This window comes from Mytilus edulis, chromosome 13 (assembly GCF_963676685.1).
Source record: "Mytilus edulis chromosome 13, xbMytEdul2.2, whole genome shotgun sequence".
NCBI lineage: Eukaryota > Metazoa > Mollusca > Bivalvia > Mytilida > Mytilidae > Mytilus > Mytilus edulis.
This window is the reverse complement of record NC_092356.1, coordinates 72,760,731-72,788,004: the sequence shown is the minus strand read 5'-3', so window position 1 is coordinate 72,788,004 and position 27,274 is coordinate 72,760,731. Positions and strand designations below refer to the sequence as shown.

The 27,274-nt window shown below is 33.1% G+C and overlaps 1 protein-coding gene across 1 annotated transcript; it reads left to right on the top strand.

Moving 5' to 3' along the window:
• Positions 1–2,662: 2,662 nt before the first annotated feature.
• On the top strand, positions 2,663–25,299 carry LOC139501827 (histone-lysine N-methyltransferase PRDM9-like). Its single transcript, XM_071291050.1, has 6 exons — positions 2,663–2,796; positions 4,903–4,970; positions 15,028–15,219; positions 16,242–16,542; positions 21,967–22,137; positions 23,474–25,299. Exons 1-6 carry the CDS (start codon positions 2,739–2,741, stop codon positions 23,617–23,619), a joined length of 936 nt encoding a protein of 311 aa, XP_071147151.1. The 5' UTR covers positions 2,663–2,738; the 3' UTR covers positions 23,620–25,299.
• Positions 25,300–27,274: the final 1,975 nt, after the last annotated feature.

Here is a 27,274-nt window from a genome sequence, read left to right as displayed (position 1 = left end):
ATCTTTGGCACTTAAGGGGCTCTGTGTGTCAGTACAGTTTGTAATAGTAAACATTGTCTAGCACGATATATCTTTGTTGTGAGCACAAGTCCCTGTTATTCGGAAAGACTTCATCTCTTCTTAGTGAGGACGTTCAAAAACATTTTTTCCTTTGAATGGTCAACTAATGGTCACAAGAATGATATGGTTTGTTAATCAAAACAAATAACCCATGAGAGTCTGTTCAGGCGAGCCCGGAAATAGTTGTCCTCATTATAACGCTGTTATGTCCAATGTCCCTAGATTACAGGGGTAAATTGTCGAGAGAGAGAGAGAGAGAGAGAGAGAGAGAGAGAGAGAGAGAGAGAGATTGGTCTAATGTTTTATATATTCAATAAGTCATCAAAATTGATTTAGGAGGAAACGAGAAAAGTTTTATGCTTACCATATCGAGGTGGTACTCTCGGCGTTTATTTTACCTTGACTTGTATATTTCAATTAATTAACGAGATTTTAACATCATTCTGTTGTTTTCAACAATTCAATATCGTCTAAGTTTGAAATACTAATTATACAAGATTTACTTACTCTTTATGTTTTATTTCTTTCCAGTGCTTGGCTATGTGGGATATGTGGAAAGAGACGAAACGTCCTTCACTTTCATCGTGCTGTTCGTGCTGTTCTAGGAAAGAAATTCCGCGTGGATTTAATCAGGAATTGGAACAATTACTGTTTTATAAAGGCAAATTCGATGAAGGCTTGCGAACAATATTATTAAGTGAACAGGATTAAGTAACTCAATGAATTCTGAGATCTAGCGATCAATTATAATTATTAAGACGTAACTGTGAAAGAAAACATGTGTTCTTAAAATGCGCAGAATATGCAGATTTGCGAAAGATCTTTTTAACAGTGTAGGTAATGTAGAAAGAAGTTTTAATATTTTGTGTAATGAAGAATTTTTTGTTTATGTTTCATGACGACAGAGTTTGCTATTTCACAGCCAAAATTTTCCATGAAGTATATTTTTTTAAGAAAACGTGTAATAACTGTAGTCTTCGACTTTTATAAGTCTGTTTGACTTGTGTCTCATCCAATTTGTGTTTATGCAAATAAATATGTTTAAACTAAAACTCAAATGCTTTTAGTAGAGGCTCTTAATAAAGTATTTGTTGTTGTTGTTTATAGTAGTATAAAGTCAAGATATACAACCGATAAATGTTTCATTCTCATTTAAATGGTTCTTCGAAAGTTATCAAGAAAAATATGTTTTTCAAGTATTTATCAAAATCATAGATTTATTAGTACCAGCAATAATTTCATAACTTGTTAGCATCTGTTAATGCTTATGTGTGTAGTTTAAGAAAAACTCCAAAGCGTTAACAGTTCTAGTAAATTTAAAACGTGTGTGCGTTCCAAGCGCTTCTCTTGATTTGTCGCCATAATGAGAGCTTACACTAAAACATTTCAAAGCCAATCCGCGAATTAAAGTTAAAAACGATTTTTTTTCCTGCATTGTACACGAACAATTATGTTCAAATAAATGTTTAAATCCACATAACTCATTCATTGATTTAATATGTGTATGTGTACTTACAATAACCGAACATCATTAAACACGTTCTACACCAGACTTTTGTGAAATAAATGGTGACAAGATAATCGCCCTTCCAAAAAGTTCTCTGAAAACAAAAACAGTAAAGCAAAAGTTCACTTCGTTATCTTTTATATCTAACATTTTCGCTAATATAGAAAACCGGTGAAATTAATAAACACGTATGTGCAATAATCTGATAAAAAGTAAATTCACATATGCAATATTCATTAAAAAGAACCCATATAGAACATATGCAATCATTGAGTAAAATTATGAACAATAATCCGTTAAAAATGTGCCAAAATTAGATAAAACGTATGAAAATATTTGAAAAATCAGGTAAATCGTATTTACATATCTAAATAATGTATTGTACTGGGTCGATACGGCTGCGGACGGACTAGTAGTCCATAAACCTTTCATCAGCTCAGTAGTTATAACTTCGGTACTCACATAATTCATACCTTTCTTAAAATGTCCAGTCGCAAATTCAGAAATTACTAAAAAACTACCTAAGGGAAATTGATTTTTGATGGATTTGGCTATTATTTTGTTTGGATATATAGCTCTTTATGTGTTTCAGTACTGATACATGTTTCGCTTTCAATTTTGTTTCACTTATATTTTTTTTTCAGTTTTGAATACTAGAAAAGCAACAAATATAGATCATTTATGTGCTGTATAATATATCAGAGGATTTTAAAAGAAATATTCCAATCTATTCAACAATTTTTCACCGTTGCTGTCAAGATTTTTTCCTACTGTTTTTTTTAAATTCCAAACCAAATACCTAGTGTATCCCATTGGACAGTAAGTGAATTTTCCTCGGAGTTCAGTATTTTTGTGATTTTACTTTTTTGTTCACAAACATTAATTATTAGATGTTTGTGTAAATTAAACAGCTTGTTATGTTTGTAAAATTCATAAAATTTCCAATTTAGTTGTTCATCTAACATTAAGGTATACAAATGTATTCAATACGGTTGACTGAACAATGATATACATTTTTAGTACATAAATTGTGACATCTGCGTCATTTTTCTTCTTAAACTATTGCTTTTTGCATATACAACTGTTTGTCTGAAACAAACGGTAATTGTTGTCTCATTAAATATTCGTCGTTGAAAGTGATTGGTACTATAACTGTTTTAATCCAGGAATAATGTTCCGTGTACTATTCTATTATATGATATACTGTCACTGCAATTCCATCTTCACCGGTAAGGTTTGAGTGAGTAATACTGTTCCCTTTACTATTCCATTATATGATATATTGTCACTGTTATTCTATCGTTACTGGTAAGGTTTGAGTTAGTACTACTGAATTGATTTATAAACACTATCATTTAATTTTTTTTTTTTTACATTACCACCTGGACCCGGTTGTTCATCTCTCGGTTTAATGTAACCTTTTGTTAAGTATAACCCAGGGTTAAATCTTTTAATTGAAGGATATGTAACCAAGTGTTAAAATTCTGCTGTTCAACATAATATTAACCCTCGGTTGTGTAACCTATGGTTAAATGTTCTGTGAATGTTCATTTTGATCAAAATAAAGAATTTTCAACACTTTTCTCCAATCATAAACAATTGTTTGGGCAATAAATATGATTTTTTATTAAATGTAATACGCTTTTCAGCTTCTAAGTTCATTAAATAGTACAACAACAACGCGGGCGTGGCAGAGTGCACCTTTTGTTTTAAAAGAAGTGTTGATCGTAGAATTGTGTTTTATTATAGATAAATACATAATCTTACTAAACATGTGTAAATCTACTGCATCAGTTTATTTATTGGCATATAAGATGACGGGTTACAAAAATGTTAATTTGAAAATGTCTGTTAGGTAGACGCTATGAACGTAAACCTCGATGTAAAGAAGAAGGTCTGTAGAAATTAAAAATCAGTTTTCGATTACTAATGGCCGAGGAAAACGAAGAATAAGTTGTTTCTGCTGTTTGGTCGGGTTGTTGTCTCTTTGAGACATTCCCAAATTCCATTCTCAATTTTATCAACCATTTAGGGACATTTCCAGTCTAGTTGTAAACAGGTAATTGTTTTATAGACAACACTGTTCATTGGTTAAAATTTATAGCAAGGTTAAATCTTAATCTTTTAACCAATGATGTAACAAAGGGTTTATTTTAAGCGCGAGATGAACAACTGGGTTCGAACGCTTTAAACACACTTTCCTAGAAGACGAGCATGTTGCCGCTAAACCACTTAGTCTTATGTGGTCTTTTGGGTGTGGTGGTGAAGATATATGTATTTTCTAATTAAAGACTATTTTACGATGCATAATAACTAACATCTAACCAGAAATCCTGAATAATGAAAAGTCTAAAGAAAAATAGCTAAGTATTTTGAAAAATAGATAAATCCTATATTCATGATATTAATTGTGTATCAAATTGGTGCTCTGATACTGTAAACTTCTAGCATCGTTTTATAAGATAACCTTGCATTTTCTGTATTAAGTTTTAAGTTTTAATTATTTATTGTTTTATACTTCAACTGAACATCATTTGAAAGGGAGAGAGGGTTTGATATACAAAAATAGTATAACCCTTCAAATAAACTCATCATTGATACCAGGATTGAAATTTTATATTTACGCCAGACGCTCGTCTCGTCTACAAAAGGCTCACCAGTGACGCTCGAATAAAAAAATATTAAAAAGGTCATATAAATTACGAAGCCGAAGAGCATTGAGGACCAAAAATTCATAAAAGTTTTGCCAAATACAACTAAGGTAATATATTCAATATAGTCATGTGCATGTCCCAAGTAAGAAATCTCGTCAGAATTTGTCTTTGGTCAAGTCTTAATGTATTATATAAAAGTAAGAAACGATATATATATGAATCCTAATGAGAGAACTATCAACCAGAAACCAAAGAACGAAGATTTTAACAGCTTTACTTCACAATATGGCCTTCATGTATGAGGAATACCCATACGGTATAGTCAACTATCAAAGACCACAACACGACAAGACGTGATATATTTCAAAGAGCAAACCAATGATGATGTCTGTTAAATTTATTCACTCTTTTCTATACTGGACGCGATTAAAGACATGTGATTTTGTACAGACCTTTGCGTTTTTTGTTGTTGTTTGGTTGCAGTAGTATTGACGTTTGACCCTCTTCTTCTTTTATTCGTATTCTTGGTAGAATTTCTGAAACTGGAAAATGTATAAAAATATTTTTCTTAGAGAGTGTTTGACAAATGGTTAAATTATATATTCCTATTATATGCTAATAGTTTATTGATTGACATTTAACTTGTCAAAAAACCACCTTATGTTGTTTTGATTATTTCAGAATGCTATAAATGTTTTGATCCTGATTTACCAGTTGAACATGGACTTTATGTTATAAAAAATGTCAAGGTAATAAGTAGTGCAGAGTACCACTTGAAAAAAAAAGGGGGGGGGGGGGGGTTATGTCTTTTTAGTTTTTCGACGCTATCAATCAAATTATTATTTTTTTTTTAAATTCAACACTATAAAGTATGGGGAAAATCTGGATTCAGAATAATTTTTTTTTTGTCATCTGCTTGACCACAATATTTGTTTAGGAAAAAAAACAACATAACCCCACTTGAAGTTAAATGGTCGTTCCCTAATACTCTAGAACAGACATTGACATTCGGATCATCCAAAGTAACACAGGGCTAACACCACAAATTACATATACTTCGGATGAAATTTATACGAACGATGTAAGATCTGCATATTCCTGTAGTAATTTGTTGTCCTTCCCTCATCATCGGGATTTAAACACATCATGGCAGCTTTGACTGTTCTGGTCACAGCGCTCTTTACTTAACCATCTTCAATATCAACATAATTATTTTGTGAAGAACGCAATGCGCAATAGCAAAAAGGGTATACTGTGCACTGTACACATGTATACCAAATGCAACGTCTTGCAATTGCAAACCAGAGCTTACATTTGTAAAAGGCAAATATCCCAATGAGGGTTAATATTTTCTGATGAAAATAAATTTAACAAATATATTTATTCTAAAATTTCAATCAAATATATAATTAATTTTGTCAGATCCTCTTTGTATCTTCAATTCTACAAAGATCCAAACCAAGTTTTGGTACTGTCGCATGTCATAATTTTATAATGTAAATACATTGAAACGATCTTACACTATTCCAGTGCAAATTTCAATCTAAATATTATCAGGTTAAACAATATTTCACGGTTGATAACAATTATATTTTGTTCAGCTTCTTAACAAATTCTGGTTCAATAAACATATATGTAATGATCTGTACCAGCTTGAAACTTCCAGATAATTACAATGTAGTTACTGACTAAAGATCACACTAGGTTAACCCTTAAATGTTTCAGATAATTACAGTGTAATTACTGATTAAAGACCATACTAGGTTAACCCTTAAATGTTTCAGATAATTACAATGAAACTGCTGATTAAAGACTATACTAGGTTAACCCTTTTATAATGAGAATTTGATGCGACTGTAATACAAGTGAGTAGTTTAGCTAGCTATAAAACCAGGTTCAATCCACCACTTGCCACATAAGAAAATGTCTGTACCAAGTCAGAAATATGACAGTTGTTATCCATTCGTTTCATGTGTTTGAGCTTTTGAATTTTACTCGGAGTTCAGTATTTTTGTGATTTTACTTTTTACATGTTTTACAATGTAACTACTGATTAAATATCATACTAGGTTAACCCTAAAATGTTTCAGATAATTACAATGTAATTACTGATTAAAGACCATACTAGGTTAACCCTTAAATGTTTCAGATAATTACAATATAATTATAAAGACCATACTAGGTTAACCCTTAAATTTTTCAGATAATTACAATGTAACTGTTGATTAAAGACATACTATGTTAACCCTTCAATGTTTCCGATAATTACAATGCAATTATTGATTAAAGACCATACTGGTTTAACCCTTACATGTTTCTGATAATTACAATGTAACAACTGATTAAAGACCATACTGGGTTAACCCTTAAATGTGTCAGATAATTACAATGTTAGTACTGATTAAAGATCCTTCTAGGTTAACCCTTAAAATGTGTCAGATAATTACAATGTAACTACTGATTAAAGATCATAGTAGGTTAACCCTTAAATGTATCAGATAATTACAATTATTTATATAACTACTGATTAAAGATCATACTAGGTTAACCCTTAAATGTTTCAGATAATTACAATGTAACTACTGATTAAAGACCATACTACACAGCTACTTTTGCATAGGTACTATTTCTGTACCAAAAATCTGTAGTACTGGAAATCTTTTAATATTCAGTACTATTTTGTTACTTTATTATTATTGAAATATTTAGGTACCTGTATTTTACAGTACTTGATTTGTACTTGAAAATTGAAGCACTACATTTTTTTGGGTTACAACGTTACATTTCAGCATTTTGAAAGTATGTCTATTTCAAATCTCTTCAAATTATGATTTTCAAACATGGAATATTGGGATCGCTGTTGGTATTATTTCTGTACCAAAATTTAAAATACAAATCAAGTACTGTAAAATACATGTACGTAAATAGTACAATAACTTTAAAGTAAAGAAATATTACTAAATATTAAAATTAAATTATCAGTACTACAGATTTTAAGTACAGAAATAAAGGAAAAGTAGCTGTGAAGGTTAACCCTGAAATGTTTCAGATAATTACAATGTTACTACTGATTAAAGATCATACTAGGTTAACCCTTAAATGTTTCAGATAATTACAATGAAACTGCTGATTAAAGACCATATTAGGTTAACCCTTAAATGTTTCAGATAATTACAATGAAACTGCTGATTAAAGACCATATTAGGTTAACCCTTAAATGTTTCAGATTATGAGAATTTGATTCGACTGTCATACAAGTTAGAGGTTTAGCTAGCTATGAAACCAGGTTCAATCCAGCATTTGCTACATAAGAAAATGTCTGTACCTAGTCAGGAATATGATAATTGTTATCCATTCGTTTGATGTGTTTGAGCTTTTGAATTTTACTCGGAGTTCAGTATTTTTGTGATTTTACTTTTTACAATGTAATTACTGATTAAAGACCATACTAGTTCAGTTCATTTTTTTATATAAATAAGGCCGTTAGCTTTCTCGTTTGAATTGTTTGTAATTGTCTTATCGGAGCCTTTTATAGCTGACTAAGCCGAATGGGCTTTGCTCATTGTTGACGGCCGTACGGTGACCTATAGTTGTTAATGTCTGTGTCATTTTGGTCTCTTGTGGACAGTTGTCGCATTGGCAACCATACCACATCTTCTTTTTTATAGGTTTACCCTTAAACGTAAAATGTATTAGAAAATTACAACCAGTTGTCGGCATTCCGATGGAACGCACTGTGCGCCTCTCCTTGCCGACCTCTTGTCATTTTCATATGAATCGGAGTATATTCTGTTACGCCGTTCCTCAATTTGTACAGTTCGTTTGATTAAATTATTTATATGTTTATGTGTTCCAGTTTAGGAGGAATATTCTTCTTTAACCTTATAAGAACTTGTAAGAACTTTAAACACCGTATCATCGTTACCTTTCCCTTTCTTACACGTATCTCGAACTGAAAATTGCAAGGTCATTCCAGAACTGGAGAAGTACAAACGTCATCTAGGAAACAATTTGTAGCTAACCACAGAGTGAGTTACATTTATAACTTTGTATCCGATGCCTTCAAATCGTTTTTCACACATTTGAACTCTTTATCCGTGATATACTGGAAACTTTACCTTTATAACTACAGACTTATTTCGCGTTCTATGGACTGTGCAATTGTCTACATTCGACATTCATACATAATAACATTAATTCAACACATTGTAAAATTGTATTTATTTTGTATTTTCAGCTTTTTACCATTTGTTAGATTGGTTTAGGAATAAAGTATCAGCACCTGATAGTCTTTCTTGCTTGAGCCCAATCGTAGGTTAAACATAATGGTCAGGCCACTACAATAAAAAGTCTACAACTTGCCTGTTGTGTCTCACAGATAACGCAACTCCACGTCAGTTCTACAGCTACAACTTGCCTGTTGAGCCCTGCAAGAAAGCGTCATCCCTTGACATAATGTAATTGACAACAACTTGTCCACACATCTCCTGATCAGAAAATACAACAGAGTATCATCGTTCGTAGCTGTTACATCGACACTACGCAACACAGTTTGAGTTTTGGCAGCAAACTAACAACGTTGAGCCATCATTGATCCCAGTCACGCGGAACAGCAAGAAGAGGTTCAGCCCCCAGAGGGAGATGTCCCTGAAGAACTAATAGAGAACCCGTCTAATACCACACATTTAGATGTAAATCCCGAGACGAGACGAGTACGTGACCTCACGGAAAAAGGTAAAGGAGCTTTGAAGGAAAAACGTGACAAGTTCAGTCAGGACCTAGAGAACCTTTGGTCTGATATAGCATCTCAGTTATTGGAAATCACCACGCCTCCTAACGAACTTCAGCAACTCTTAACAGACCAGGAAAAACTTGTAAAAGCCTGTACGAATAATCGTAGACTTACAGATGAATACCTGGACTTTCTGAAAAGGACCAGAACATTGGACAGTCAAAAGGACATAGACGCATGTAATCTCACGTTGGATATTCGACTGTCCAAAGTGGACCTGGCAATAGAAACATTACACGAACATCGCCTCACCATGACAAAGGCTAAATCCACTAAAACAAAGACCTCAAAGGGTAAGAAAACCTCAAACAGCGTTAGCTCTAACGTGTCGAACATGTCAAGCCTAGCACGGAGAAAGCGTGCCAAGGCAGAGGCTGCCAAGTCTAAAATAGCTTATCCTACAACAGGAGGCAATGTTAGAGGAACAAGCCCTGTTCAGACAAACTGAAATGGAACCGGAAGCAGCACGCAAAAAGCCGAAATGGAACAAGAAGCCGCGTGTTCAAAGGTTAAAATGGACCATGGGGCAGAACAAGAGACAATACGCAGAAAAGCACAAATTAAACAACAGGCCGCACGTGTAAACCGGGGTAAAGCCGAGTTGAAAGCCAAGTTAAACCTTCTTGAAGCAAAGAGAGAAGCTGCAGCCGCAGAAGCCGAGACTCGTATCCTGGAATACGACGGCAGCCAAGCGATTACCGATCTCCCTGACGAAACGGAAGACCCGTCCCAGCGTGTGCAAGATTCGTCAACAAACATCCTGTACCTATATATATAGCTTCTGTCGTACAGGAAGTGACATGCCCTCTTAAGAAAAAACACACTCCTGTTAAGCTTAGTTATAAGGCACCTGAGTTCGTACCATCCGTGGCATTGAGCTATCCGTCACAGAAACCTGCTATCTTGCCTACACATGCTGAGTCACAAGAAGTTAATGTATTCCGAGATCTGGGAACAGTAACTGGCATAGGAAAACAGGGCGTTATAGAAGAGATCCTTGTCTCACACAAAAAAAAAAACAAGGCGTTATAGAAGAGATCCCTGTCTCACACCGAAAACAGGGCGTAATAGAAGAGACCCCTTCTGCACACCAAATCAACCCTACGTCGGAGATAACCAGATTTCTCCTACGCAAGGACCTGCTGTTCTCCCGGCTAACAAGCTTTAACGACCGGGCAGAATCCTTTCATACATAAAAAGCCAGCTTTAAAAATGTCATAGACGAATTACAAGTGTCAGATTCGGAACAGATAGACCTACTTATTCAATGGCTTGGACCAGAGTCTGCCAAACATGCCATGAGTATAAGGGCATCAAACGCAAACAAACCAACAAGAGGCCTACAGAGGTTATGGCAGAGACTGGATGAGCGATATGGTGCTCCAGAAATGTTGGAAGCCTCTCTCACAAGTAAACTTGTCAATTTTCCTACCTTGACGAACAAAGATAGCGCACGTCTTTATGACTCGTCTGATGTTTTTCAGAAATAGAATATCACAAGGAAAATCACAAGCTGGGATGTTTGCTAGCATATTTTGACTCTTCGTACGGGATAAATCCTATTGCCGAAAAATTGCCATACGGACTTCATGAAAAGTGGATAACAAGGGCTTCAAGATACAAGTCTAAATATGAAGTTGCCTTTCCACCTTTCACAGAATTTTCTGCCTTCATCAGGGAAATTAGCAAAATAAAGAACGGTCCTGGGTTCAACTTTTGGTTAAAGGTCACACCAAATACAAAAGAAGCTACGCCAAGGTTCACACCCCAGACGTACATTAAAGTCAACGTCCATAAGATGGCTGTTGAACAGCAACTTGAAGACATGTAGTGCAGTCAACAACAAGATCTGTGTATCCCACACAAGACAAAGCATACCTTGAACGAATGACGATAGTTCCGAGCCAAATCAATCGAGGAACGCAAGGAACTGTTAAGACAAAACATTGTGTGCTACAAGTGTTGTGAGTCAACCACACACAGAAGTCGGGACTGCAATGCAAGTATTAGTTGTAATGAGTGTGGAAGTCAACGACATACAACCGCACTTCACATCACTAGACCACAGCAACCTGCAAATTCTCAGTCTAGCTCGCTCAGACAAGCCTACGGTGGGGAGCCAACACAAGCCTATGGCGGGGAGCCAACACAAGCCTATGGCGGGGAGCCAACACAAGCCTATGGCGGGGAGTCAACAGAACCGTTTCGTTCCGTTTGAAGTCAACACGAAGATAGCTCACATTTCAATCACGGAACCAGAACAACGTCTTGTCTCAAGACCGGAAATAGCCTTCAAGGACGAAAATCCAATCGTTGGTCAAGATAACGACCAAAACTTTAGTTCGAATGTCAAGGTTGCAAAAATGCATTCCATACAATTCCTTGAGTGTACTGGATCTAGTGCCGAATCTGGTAAACTCACGAATTTCTCTAAAGGGACAGCACTCATGTCACCAAAAGCAAAATTTGTGACTTCTATAGAAAATTCCATGAAGTTCACGGGAAAAAAAAAAGTTTCATTTGCAAACAATATCCCTACGAAACAAGACCTACTCCGAGTAGGAACAGTATCGTCAAGTCTAGTTCGAATTTTAGTGAGAAGGAACCAGTGATCCTATTTAGACATCATCATAAGGTAACACCCTTTGTTGGACATTAGTACGACAAAATCCAACATCGAGATCGCCACTTCACAGATAGAGCGACTAGATCCGCAGGATGGGACGTTAGGACGAAACGCTTAATTTTGTCTGATACTCACAAAGATGTGACATTTCGCCAACTCGGACGAGGACCAAGTACTAACTCTCGTTATACTTACCGGAGGACCATCTTCGACCGTCGTCAACAACGTTGGCGAAACAGTTCCTACTATTGCAAAAGCAACTATGGAACATTTTAACGATCTCAGCGATCTCATTGGAGACATCCTTCTTTTTAGGACAAGAAACTGTGCCGAATCCAGTTTTCCGTGGAATGAACTTCATAGTGAAAAGTTCTCACACGACCAATAGTGGGCATAACTTCTGTAAATATATTCAATTTATGTTTGGATTTATTTATTTATCATATATTCATATGCGATTTAGTTATGGAATAGTAATATCAGATAGATATCAGACGGGGAGTATTCTGTTACGCCGTTCCTCAATTTATATAGTTCGTTTGATTATATTCTTAATATGTTAATGTGTTCCAGTTTAGGAGGAATATTCATCTTTAACACTATAAGACCTTGTTAGAACTTTAAACATCGTATCATCGTTACCTTTCTCTTTCTTACACGTATCTCGAACTGAATATTCCAAGGTCATTCCAGAACTGTAGAAGTACAAATGTCATCTAGGACACAATTCGTGGCTAACCACAGAGTGAGTTACATTTATAACTTTGTATTCGATGCCTTCAAATCGGTTTTCACACATTTGAACTCTTTATCCGTGATATACTGGAAACTTCACCTTTATAACTACAGACTTATTTTGCGTTCTATGGACTGTGCCATTATCTACATTTGACATTCATACATAATAACATTTATTCAACACATTGTAAAATTGTATTTATTTTGTATTTTCAGCTTTATTCCATTTGTTAAATTGGTTTAGGAATAAAGTATCAGCACCTGATAGCCTTTCTTGTTTGAGCCCAATCGTAGGTTAAACTTAATGGTCAGGTCGTTATAGAGTTTCTCCAGACACAGTCAAACACAAGAAGATCAAAGAAGCCAGATTATTTAATTTTACTTTCAGATATATTGATGATGTTCTTTTCATTAACAATCCGAACATTTCTGATTGGGTTCCATTAATATATCCCCCAGAATTAGAATTTAAAGAAACAACAGACACGGCTTCCTCCGCATCATTTTCCGACTTATATCTCGAATTTGACATACACAGTCATCTCAGTACCAGAATTTATGACAAACGAGACGATTTTCCCCCACCTTAGATGCAATATACCAACTTCATCTGCATATGGGATATACATTTCCCAACTTATTCGATATTCAAGAGCTTGCAGCTCCTACTCAGACTTTGTAAAACGTCACCAGTGTCTGAGCAGAAATTTGATGAACCAGGGGTATGTCAAAGAACGTCTCGTCCTTTATAAAAAAAAAAGTTCATCGGAAGGTACAAAGACCTTGTTGATAAATATTCCGTATCAACTTCACAAATAATACATGATGGTCTTGATGTATAGATTCTGCGTACTGACGTTGTGTATCATCTTAACAACGTGTTATATTGTTCTTTCATTTGTCTTTGTTCTATTATTAATATTACATTTACTGTTTGATTTGTTTTCTGTGATATCCATTTGACGTGGCTCGGTATTTATACATCCCGTCAATGTGTTTGTATTATCTTTCATTTTTGCTGGTGTGTTTTGTATATGCGACCTTTTGTGTTTCTTTGGTTCTTATAACGTGACTCTGTACTTTAAGATATCCCGTCATTATGTCATTGCTCTATTAAAAAATTGAAAATACTTTGAACGACAAACGACAATATTATTTTACTCGCGTAGTGGTATTAACCATATGACATGTGGATTCTTAAAAATTCTAAAGAACTTCTGGACAATTTTAAATCTCATTCTATTTCTGAAATTAATTCTAACATAACTTTTGATTTTTTTAAACCTGTATACCACCCTTCCTAATGTGAAATTATAAAAAAAAAAATTGTATAAACATAGAAGGACAAAATTTCTTCCTATGCGACGTTTACATTTTCTGACGTCAGACACACGAAGCAATGAATGTGTTTTTTAATTTGATAGATGCTTTTGTGCTTTTTTGTAAATGGTTGTTTGTTTTGAGATTGTAACACAGTGATGACTGCTGTACCCATATTTTGACTATTTGATTTATTATGTCTGTTTTGTTCACGCATCGTTGTAAATATAACTGTTACGGAATTTGAAGCGACTGTCATACATGTGAGAGGTTAAGCGCTATAAAACTAGGTTCAATCCACCATTTTCTACATTTGAAAATGCCTGTACCAAATCAGGAATATGACAGTTGTTGTCCATTCGTTTGATGTGTTTTGTCATTTAATTTTGCCATTTGATTAGGGATTTTCCGATTGAATTTTCTTCGGAGTTCAGTATTTTTGTGATTTTACTTTTTACCATATAACTACTGATTAAAGAGCATAGGTTCCTTTAATGTTCCAAACATATCAAATGATACAAATTATGGAATAAATAATTCATCCAATTATTAAATGCATAATCTTTATTTCAAGAGGATAATCCCATTAGTCATGTTAGTTAAAAATAATCTTCTTGAGATTAATTGATGAATGTTTGCTTAATGTCCAGTGCCAAATATTTCATGAATGTTAAGGATAAGAACACATTAACAATAATACAATAGGTAGTAGATCTGGTAATAGATGCTGCCCGGTATGTAGAATCAGGTGATTAATGAGGTTATATTTGATAGTAATAGAGATTTAGGCCAAGTACGGACCCCCAAAGTGTTGTTGCAAGGTAACGTGCAGAGAATGTGGCTTTCTCTCTAGACTAGGCAACTGGTTTAACGTCCCCATTCTGACAACAAATGGAAATTGTTAACGACCTTGACTGGCTATACAGCCCTTGCACGGTCGGACCGGACGTTGCTACGTACTTATACATCCCGCACAGCTTAATTGACTCCCCACTTTTGCCAGGGTTTTACAGTCGGACAAAAAAAGGACCAACGTTTTCATATTTGTATTCCCCAGTCATCTTTGAGGATAATAATTCATTGACCATGCAGAGTCATGTTAATATAAGGGTGAAATAAAATACTTAAACTGCTCTATCATATTGTTCTTAAAAGAACTAGTACTATCATAAATTTTAAACTAAAAAATGCGAAACGGGTATTTTTTTTTTTAAAGCTCATCATAGATACTAATTTTATAATAACATGAATAAGGTAAGCAAGTTTGTTTTCTTTTGAAGTTTGTTCTTTGTTTTTAATCTATTCTGCTTTTACCTTATCTAATATTTAGACGATATTAGACAACGAAGATCATGCGTTAGCAACAATTCCTCCAGGATTTTCTGTGAGACAATCGACAATACCTAATGCAGGCCTTGGGGTATATGCAGAAACGACCATACCTAATGGGACCAGATTAGGACCTTACGATGGGACCTTATCGAAGGAATCTGATGGTGATGAATTGAGTTATATATTTACGGTGATTATCAAAAATATGCTATTTCCTTCTTTTCCAAATGAAACAAAAATTACCCAAAAATCAAATAAAGACTCTCCTCATCGTGAGACAGAAGATATTCCTTATGTCTCGACAGTTAAATTTAAATATTAGATATGCTGGGCAAGCTTTGCGTTTTACCAATTTTAAAATATCCTAATTTATTTATGAATTAGATATAGGAAGATGGGGTATGAGTGCCAATGAGACAACTCTCCATCCAAGTCACAATTCATAAAAGTAAACCATTATAGGTCAAGGTACGGTCTTCGACACCGAACAACAAGCTATAAAGGGCCCAACAAGTTACTAGCGTTACACCATTTAAACGGGAAAACCAATGGTATAATCTATATAAAAAAAACGAGAAACAAGAAACACTTATGAACCACATCAACAAACGACAACTACTGAACATCAGATTCCTGACTTAGGACAGGTGCAAACAATTGCAGGGGGTTTAAACGTTTAATGGTACTGAACCTTCACCCTTATCTGAAACAATAGTGTCACATCACAACATAGAAAGACACACTATAAAATATCAATTGGAATGGCTTAACTCAATCAAAAGACGTAGTGACCGAATGAACATACACTGAACGAATAAATTTGATATAGGATACAATGTAAATACAAAGTTAATAAAGATAAGGGATGGATGATTATTAGAAAAGTATTATACCGCTGCGAAATGCTAAACAATTGTAGAAAAACATCAGCTTTGAACAAAATTACGCCAAATTGAATATCAAAATTAAACACAGGTAAATGAAAATAATTTTGTAGATAAGTATACTTCTTCTTCTGTCTGTATATCCTTACGTTTAAAAACACAAAGAAATTTCTTGTCTAACAATTAAACTAACCTACAACTTGGTAAATGTGGGGTAAATATCAACAAGTAAACTATAAAATTGGTGCTCTATAAAACTTTAATTTTTTTTATTAAACTCGTTTTAATGAAACTTAATTAAGCAATGCATACACTTTTTCATCTTTAGGTTGTATATAGAAATGGAAAAACAAAGCATAATATAGACGCTAAAGGCAAAGAAACATCTAGCTGGTTAAGATATATAAACTGCGCACGCACGATTGACGAGGAGAATTTAGACGTGTATCAATATAACTATGAGATATATTATGTAACTAACCAATGTATAAAACCCGGAAGAGAATTATTAGTTTGGTATGGGGATTCCTATGGTGAATCGTTAGGTCTAGAAAGGACAAGTGATGATGAAGATTATGCTGAATTGTCTGGACGAACTATTATTGTAGATACAATGGATACAATAAAGGGTTAGTATTACTGATGTACAAAGGGAGAAATATTATCATAGGAACGATGAATACAATAAAGGGTTAGTATTAATGATGTACAAAGGGAGAAATATTATCATAGGAACGATGAATACAATGAAGGGTGAGTATTACTGATGAACAAAGGGAGAAATATTATCATAGAAACGATGAATACAATTAAGGGTTAGTATTACTGATGTACAAAGGGAGAAATATTATCATAGAAACGATGAATACAATAAAGGGTTAGTATTACTGATGTACAAAGGGAGAAATATTATCATAGGAACGATGAATGCAATAAAGGATTAGTATTACTGATGTACAAAGGGACAAATATTATTACAGGAACAATGAATACAATAAAGGGTTAGTATTACTGATGTACAAAGGGAGAAATATTATCATAGAAACGATGAATACAATAAAGGGGTAGTATTACTGATGAACAAAGGGAGAAATATTATCATAGGAACGATGAATACAATAAAGGGTTAGTATTACTGATGTACAAAGGGAGAAATATTATCATAGAAACAATGAATACAATAAAGGGTGAGTATTACTGATGAACAAAGGGAGAAATATTATCATAGGAACAATGAATACAATAAAGGGTTAGTATTACTGATGTACAAAGGGAGAAATACTATCATAGGAACGATGAATACAATAAAAGGTGAGTATTACTGGTGTACAAAGGGAGAAATGTTATCATAGGAACGATGAATACAATAAAGGATTGGTATTACTGATGTACAAAGGGAGAATTATTATCATAGGAACAATGAATGCAATAAAGGGTTAGTATTACTGATGTACAAAGGAAGAAATATTATCATAGGAACGATGAATACAATACAGGGTTAGTATTACTGATGTACAAAGAGAGAAATATTATCATAGGAACAATGAATACAATAAAGGGTGAGTATTACTGATGAACAAAGGGAGAAATATTATCATAGGAACGATGAATACAATAAAGGGTTAGTATTACTGATGAACAAAGGGAGAAATATTATCATAGGAACAATGAATACAATGAAGGGGTAGTATTACTGATGTACAAAGGGAGAAATACTATCATAGGAACAATGAATACAATAAAGGGTTAGTATTACTGATGTACAAAGAGAGAAATATTATCATAGGAACAATGAATACAATGAAGGGGTAGTATTACTGATGTACAAAGGGAGAATTATTATCATAGGAACAATGAATACAATGAAGGGGTAGTATTACTGATGTACAAAGGGAGAATTATTATCATAGGAACAATGAATACAATGAAGGGGTAGTATTACTGATGTACAAAGGAAAATTATTATCATAGGAACAATGAATACAATGACGGGTTAGTATTACTGATGTACAAAGAGAGAAATATTATCATAGGAACGATGAATACAATGAAGGGTGAGTATTACTGATGTACAAAGGGAGAAATATTATCATAGGAACGATGAATACAATAAAGGGTGAGTATTACTGATGTACAAAGGGAGAAATATTATCATAGGAACGATGAATACAATAAAGGGTTAGTATTACTGATGTACAAATGGAGAAATAATATCATAGGAACGATGAATACAATAAAGGGTTAGTATTACTATGTACAAAGGGAGAAATATTATTGTAGAAAAGACGAATACAATAAAGGATTAGTATTACTCATGTACAAAGGAAGAAATATTATCATAGGAACAATGAATACAATAAAGGGTGAGTATTACTGATGTACAAAGGGAGAAATATTATCATAGGAACAATGAATACAATAAACGGTTAGTATTACTGATGTACAAAAGGAGAAATATTATCATAGGAACAATGAATACAATAAAGGGTGAGTATTACTGATGAACAAAGGGAGAAATATTATCATAGGAACAATGAATACAATGAAGGGGTAGTATTACTGATGTATAAAGGGAGAAATACTATCATAGGAACAATGAATACAATAAAGGGTTAGTATTACTGATGTACAATGAGAGAAATATTATCATAGGAACGATGAATACAATAAAAGATTAGTATTACTGATTTACAAAGGGAGAAATATTATCATAGGAACAATGAATACAATAAAGGCTTAGAATTACTGATATACAAAGGGAGAAATATTATCATAGGAACAATGAATACAATAAAGGGTGAGTATTACTGATGTACAAAGGGAGAAATATTATTGTAGAAACGACGAATACAATAAAGGGTTAGTATTACTCATGTACAAAGATAGAAATATTATCATAGGAACAATGAATACAATAAAGGGTGAGTATTACTGATGAACAAAGGGAGAAATATTATCATAGGAACGATAAATACAATAAAGGGTTAGTATTACTAATGTACAAAGGGAAAAATATTATCATAGGAACGATTAATACAATAAAGGGTTAGTATTACTAATGTACAAAGGGAGAAATATTATCATAGGAACGATGAATACAATAAAGGATTGGTATTACTGATGTACAAAGGGAGAAATATTATCATAGGAACAATGACTGCAATAAAGGCTTAGAATTACTGATGTACAAAGGAAGAAATATTATCAGAGGAACGATGAATGCAATAAAGGATTAGTATTACTGATTTACAAAGGGAGAAATAATATCATAGGAACGATGAATACAATAAAGGGTTAGTATTACTGATGTACAAAGGAAGAAATATTATCATAGGAACGATGAATACGATAAAAGGTGAGTATTACTGATGTACAAAGGGAGAAATACTATCATAGGAACAATGAATACAATAAAGGATTGGTATTACTGATGTACAAAGGGAGAAATATTATCATAGGAACAATGACTGCAATAAAGGCTTAGAATTACTGATGTACAAAGGAAGAAATATTATCATAGGAACGATGAATTCAATAAAGGATTAGTATTACTGATTTACAAAGGGAGAAATAATATCATAGGAACGATGAATACAATAAAGGGTTAGTATTACTGATGTACAAAGGAAGAAATATTATCATAGGAACGATAAATACGATAAAAGGTGAGTATTACTGATGTACAAAGGGAGAAATACTATCATAGGAACAATGAATACAATAAAGGATTAGTATTACTGATGTACAAAGGGAGAAATATTATCATAGGAACAATGAATACAATAAAGGGTTAGTATTACTGATGTACAAAGGAAGAAATATTATCATAGGAACGATGAATGCAATAAAGGATTAGTATTACTGATGTACAAAGGGAGAAATATTATTACAGGAACGATGAATACAATAAACGGTTAGTATTACTGATGTACAAAGGGAGAATTATTATCATCGGAACAATGAATACAATAAAGGATTAGTATTACTGATGTACAATGGGAGAAATATTATCATAGTAACGATGAATACAATAAAGGGTGAGTATTACTGATGTACAAAGGGAGAAATATTATCATAGGAACGATGAATACAATAAAGGGTGAGTATTACTGATGAACAAAGGGAGAAATATTATCATAGGAACGATGAATACAATAAAGGGTTAGTATTTATGCAGAGTAAAAAGAAATATGCTAGTGGGATATTTAAACATCTTAAGCTGAGAAAACAGAAAATGATTATGTGACAATCAAATACTACAAAATTGAGAATGGAGATTGAAATATGTCAAAGAGACCCGACCCAGGAGCAGATAACAGCCGAAGGTCAGCAATAGGTCTACGCAGTAAGACAAGCCAGTAAAACAGAAAATAATATGATGAAAAAATCGAGCAATACAAACACTTTTTATCTTAATATTCAAAATCTTACTGATTTGAACCGGCACTACATGATGAATAAATAAAAGCAACAATAGTATACAGATGTTCAAAAGTTATAAATTGCTTGATAGAAAAACGATCCGGGTAGCATACTAAAACTGCGGGAAACACATCAACTATAAGAGGAAATTAGCAGAAGTGCAACAAAAAACAAACGACACTACAATATACTTTGACACGAAATATAAGATAACACCTGTTATATTCCTTACTTGGTCTTCAACTTCGTACTTTATTTGGCCTTTTTAAAAAAAATTATTCGAGCGTCACTGATGAGTCTTTTGTAGACGAAATGCGCGTCTGGCGTATATATAAAATTTTAATCCTGGTATTTTTCATGAGTTTAATTGGTACAAGATATTTTTAGAAAAAATAGTCGGTTGAACTTGGTTTATGGCTAGCCAAACCTCCGTGCTTTACGGCAATGTTAAATATACCGTTAAAATGACAACATTACATGACTAGAATACAGTACAAATAAAGTCAAGAACACACAAAAGACTCAAATAAATAATATAATGATACACTTCGACATTAACCACAGAATGACAAAGAATAAACAAAATCAATTTAGGACAGTACAGAAAAACAGATAGATACAATTACGTATTGTGTGTGTCACACGAATGCATCAACTCAACAAAAAGTAACTTCACATGTAAATTTCTACATATTGGATAAAAATCTAGACAAGAATTCTAATTATGTTATTTGATGTATTGTATAACACTTACAAGAATAGTAATATATGATTGTGTTAGTAAGAGTGCAACGTAACAACATGTATGTCGGCCTTTCTTTCAAAATCGAACTGTGTAAAACAAATAAATCCTGTGCACATAGTGGCTTTAATCTAAAATCTTCCAAATGAACGTGTTGATTGATAATCTTTACTTTCACATACGAATAGAAAATAAGAAATAGAATCAGAAATACAAACAATAAGAAACAAAACAACTTAATATTGATAAAAGAGGGACGAAAGATACCAGAGGGACAGTCAAAATTATAAATCGAAAATAAACTGCCAACGCCTTGGCTAAAAATTAAAAAAAGACAAACAGACCAACAAAAGTACACATAACACACCATAGAAAACTAAAGAGTAAGCAACACGAACCCCATCAAAATCTAGGTGTGATCCCAGGTACTCCGGAAGGGTAAGCAGATCCTGCACCACATGTGGCATCCTTCGTGTTGCTTATGTGGTAACAAATACGGTAAAAAGTCTAATTCGGTAGGTCACATTCATGAAAGGGAAGGGGATTGTAGTTACGACGTAAAGAACATATCCGATATCATTTGTGAAACGGTTATTCCATAAATTATATAGCTTCCTTGTTAGCAGCAACCTCGTATCAAGAAAATCATTATAGGAAATGCAAGCACGGGAATATCGTATCAATTGTGAGATATATACCCCGTATGCAGGTGCTGCTGGAATGTTTTTACTTAGAAATGGAAAATTCACAATTGGAGTGTTGATATACCCAGTTTTTTGTCAAAGAGTACATTTCGATATTGCTATTTAAATGATATCATAACACACGGTTTAATCCTATTCGACTATATAATTTCAATTTGTATGGACACATCTTTTTTTATACACAGAACCAATTCAAAGATACAGTTCAAGGTGTTATAAACTGTACGAACAAGAACCGTTTCAAAAAACAGGTTACTCAGAATTTTGTGTCGTTCAAAAGAACTTTGAACTATGCAAATTTGTTCTTTGTGAAAGAAACCCATGCTCCAAACAGTTTGACTGTAATCAATGTAAAGGTACGTATACGTACATCAAAACTTTATTTTAGATTTATTATTTAAATGGAGTCTTCATACGAATCAGCCATTTCGATTGGTCGAAAGTTTTGTCTATTTTGATTCTCGAAACCAATACAATAATATTTATTGAACATGTCTACTTTTACGGCTGCTATTTAAATAGTAGTAAATTATCGTTGTCCTTTATTAAGATTGAATGTTTCATATTTGGTTGGTATATACAGGTACGTGCGCCGTGTAAAATGTATTATCGATTGCGTAAGGAATATATTTTAATATATATAGTCACCTTATTGTAAAATTGGATTTATTATATAATATAGAAACTTCATACGAATCATCAGTTTTCATGATTTTGATTGGTAGATAGTTTTGTCTATTTCGTTTTTTAAACCAAATATAACTAAATATTATAATATTGATCATTCATCTTTTTACAATGCCTTATAACCAGCGGTATACTACTGTTTCATTTATTAACTTTGAATGTTTCGTATTTGTTAGGTACATGTAAGTACGTGCGCCGTGTAAAATTAAGAATTGTGACATCGTGAGGAATTTGATTTTTGACGTATAGTCGCCGTCATGTGATATTGGACCCTTGTTTGTTTTCAAATAGTTCCGAAATGGCCAATGCGTTTATTCTAGACGACTTGTACTCCTAGCGGTAAACGAAATGTACCAAAATACAATTAATTACTACTTTGTACCTTTAAATGTGAATGCACTGACTTTTTACATGATGGAGACTATTATTTGTTTGGAAAATTTGTAATAACGAAACTGTAACTAATTAATTAGATACTTTAGTTGGCTTGAAAAGAAGTTTAATCTTGTGTACTTTTACTTTTTTTAAGCGTAAACACATGTAATTCTAAAAATAAAAGAAAAAATGAGTCAATGAAAATCTAATGGATCAATACAAAGTCGAATACAATCAATCAAAACAAACTATTTTGAATCCCATGGTCAGAAAATGAGGTGATAACGCATGCATTGAAAACGAAAGAGTCCAAGGCTAAGCATGAAAAGTCGTCGTTTACTTCAAACATCGAGGAATGTAAAAAGACTAAATTCAAAACAGAACAAAAAATGTATGGATTCTAAAGATGAAAAAAAGATTTAATGTAATACTAATAGAACAATCCATGAAAATTCGTCGTACGTCGCAGCATGTAACAAGAACATATTAAACCAAAACCTCTACAAATGTCTGCATATAAAGAGTTTCTTAGTTAGGGGAAAGAGAGGTAAGCTATTGCACAGGTAATATCAGCTGTTTATACAATACTTTGATAATTAGTTTTAAAAGTCCGATATGTTTTTTTTTCAGGATATTGTTTTCACTTTGGAAGATACATAAAGACAAATCAAGAATTTGTACATACTGATAACGTTAATAAATGTAAATGTCATATGACCGGAAAATGGAATTGCACTAATGCGCATGCCAGCGTTGAAGCTATTTGTACATACTGAATGTCAGTCGAACTTTGTGATTGATGGTTGGTTATGTCAATCTGATGCAAGATGAAGTTATTATAGAGCATGCCTCTGTATTGGGAAAGCCTTTACTATTTTGGTGTTTCATTTTTTATATTTTTTATATATTTCTTTGTCATCTTATTTTATTCTTTTAACATTTTCAACAGTTGTTCTATCTTTACATAATGTTTAATCTGCTTTTGTGATATGTAACCCTTAAAACCCAATGTATCACTTACTACGATATTTGAAAATATACGATCATGTTTAAATTTTATCAAAAGTACACAGGGTTAATCATTTTAAATGCCTTATATCATCGAATAGTGTTTAAATATCTCAACCGATACGTTATGCTCGTGAATGTCCACACTTTACTAATTTTATATACAGGAGTGTCTCCTTATCCAGAAACTGCTTCAAGAGAGTTATTAGCTATAGTAGAACAAATTAAAAATGACACTCCGTACATTTATCAAAACCGTCACGAATTGGTTGATCTGTACGATGTGTCCGTGTATTATCTAAGTAATGAAATTTATTCCATGTCTAAGATTGTGGGTTTACATCTCTGTCGATAGGGCTGTTGACGGACTTTTAGTCTTCAAGCTAATCGTCATCTAAACAGTTTTAAATACTTCGGTACTGCCTGTGTCGATACGGCTGCTGATGGACTTGAATGAAATATGACGAGTACATATCCAATCCTATATATACTAACACATACTCTTTGTTTCCTATTCTATTTTGTCCAATTCGATATTTTAGCAGAAATGTAAACATTATTTTTTTTAATTTGTGTTTTTTGTGTTGCGGTTAAGGTTTAACTACCAAGGATTTTCCTCATCAGGTATCCCAAGCCTCTTAAATATTGAAATATTCAGTTGAGCAACTGTATCGACCTAGTGAGTACCGGAGTATTAACTGTTGAGTTGACGACAAGCTTGGGTACTAAAAGTCCGTCAGCAGGCGTATCGATCCAATGAATACCGATGTAGTAACTGTTAAGCTGACAATACGCTTGGGACTAAAAGCCCGTCAGTAGCCGTATCGAACCATTGAGTACCGAAGAATCTGTAGTATATATTTGTTTGAATTAAGCAGATTGTGTTTATTTCAATTTGACATAAAACTTCTTATTTAGTTTTGTGTCATCATCTAACATTAAGGTAAATAAATTTATTCAATGCGATTGATTTAACAATGATATACATTAATGGTAAGATAAATTGTGACATCTGCAGCTTTGTTGTTTTTAAACTATTGGGTTTTCCTTATTAAACTGTTTATAGATATAAAATGTTTGTCTGAAACAAACGACAGTTGTTGTCTCATGAAATACTCTTCGTTGGAAGTAATTGTACTAATATGTATAAATTGTTTGATCGAGGAATACTGTTTCATTTACTATTCTATTATATGATATACAGTCACTGTAATTCCATATTTGCCGGTAAGGTTTGAGTTAGTCCTATACTGTATTGATCTATACATACTTGTATTTTAAAAGTGAATTAAGTAAACAATCTCCCATTGACTTTTATACTAATCTATGTCTTGAGTTAAATTTATACCTAATTAACATTTAGAAATTGGAATCTTTCATATATCATTCATGAAGGTACAAATGTAGCCATATCTTTTGCAACAATAAAAACTTAGGGTCATGCAGTATTTCTGGGCATTTACATGGCCTTGTTCACACACACTGTAGATTCGCACTTTAAAATTCCTCTACGGACACGCATTACTTTTCAATCCTGTATTAAAAAAAAATAGTACATTCAGCATTCTTTTTTTTAACTCTAGTATTTATCTATAAAAAAAATGTTTAATACAAACATTATCTACCAATCAGAAGATCACAGGACTTCAGTTTTATACAGGAAGCTCTCCATGAGATTGGTGATATATTTAGTTACTGAATTTACCCCTTGAAGTATGGTCCATTTGTTGATGCAGTTTATAAGTGTTTTTCGTTTCATGTTTTTTTTTTTAAATATATTAGACCGCTGGTTTTCCTGTTTGAATGGTTTAACACTAGTAATTTGTTGGTGACCTTTACAGCTTGCTGTTCGGTGTGAGCTGCGGCTCCGTGTTGCAGACCGTACTTTGATTTCTATTGGTTTGCTTTTATAAATTATGACTTGTATGGAGACTTATCTAATTGGCACTCATACCACTTCTTCTTATATCTATTTCTTTTATATCAACATTACCATCAGGACCTTGTTGTCCATTTCCCGGTTTAATGTAGAGCTTTTGTTGGTTGTATCCTAGGGTTCAATCTTTTAGTCTTTAGTTTTCTATGTTGTGTCGTGTGTATAAAATTGTCTGTTTGTCCTTTTCTTTTTTAGCCATGGCGTTGTCAGTTTATTTACGATCTATGAGTTTAACTGTCCCTCCGGTATCTATCGCCCCTCTTTTATGATACCAAAGATTAAAATTCTATTCTTAAACGTCACATTAGCAGTAAGAATCTTGCCAGAGGTTCTCTTTTGTAAAATCGTAATGCATTATATAAAAGTTCCCAATGGTTACATTTTCTGTGAGTGTTTCATTTTATATCAAAATGAGCAGTTTTCACTAGTTTTCACCAGTTTTCACCAGTTCTAGAATAACTGTTTGGTCAATCAATATCATTTCTTATTGAATATGATACGCTTTTCAGCTTTAAAATTAATTAAATACTACAACAACACGGGCGTGAAAGAGTGAACCTTAATTGTGTTTGAAAAAAATTGGTTTGATTATAAATAAATACATATTTTTTACTATGAAACAGATAAATCTGTTGCATCAATTAATTAACATCTAAGATGACGGGTTAAAATTAATGTTGATTCCGAAATGTCTGTTAGATAGAACCTATGAACGTTAACCACTCTGTTAAAAAAAGAAGAACATCAGTTTTCTGTTAGTTATAGTCGAAGTAGACTCAGAATATGTTGTATCAACCGTTTCAAATATATTTGTAAACAATGATTCGTACTTATAGACAGAATTATTCCTTGGTTAAAATTTTAACCTAGGTCCTATGCATGGTTAAATCTTATTCTCTTAACTGATGATTTAAGATCGGGTTTATTGTTAACTAACGATGCTTAATAAACCTGCCTCTAACCAGAAATCCTGAATAATATTTTTTAGATAAAACCTATATATTCCTGATATCAATTGTGTATCAAATTATTGTTCTGATATTGCAAACCTTTAGCATTATTATATTAGATAACCTTGCAATTTCTATATTGAGTTTTATTTCTTTATGTTTTGTACTTCAACTGAAAATCATTAGAAGGGAAGAGAAGGTTTGATACACAAAAAGTGCATGTTTAAAATCAGAAATCTCGCCTAAGGTTTTTTATTTTCAAATCTAAATTATTTAGAATGTTTAATATAAATGTAAGGGAACGAATTATATATCAAAATGGGAGAACTATCAACCAGAAACCAAAGAACGAACATTTGTACAGTTATACGTCACAAATGGCTTTCATGTATGAGGGAAAATCCAAAAGGTATAGTCAAAGATCAAAGGTCACAAGACAAATGTGAACTATTTTGAAGAACAAATCAGCGGCCTGAGTTAGTTAAACAACTAATTAACGAAATATTATGTGAAAGTCAACAAACAAACAACGAAACC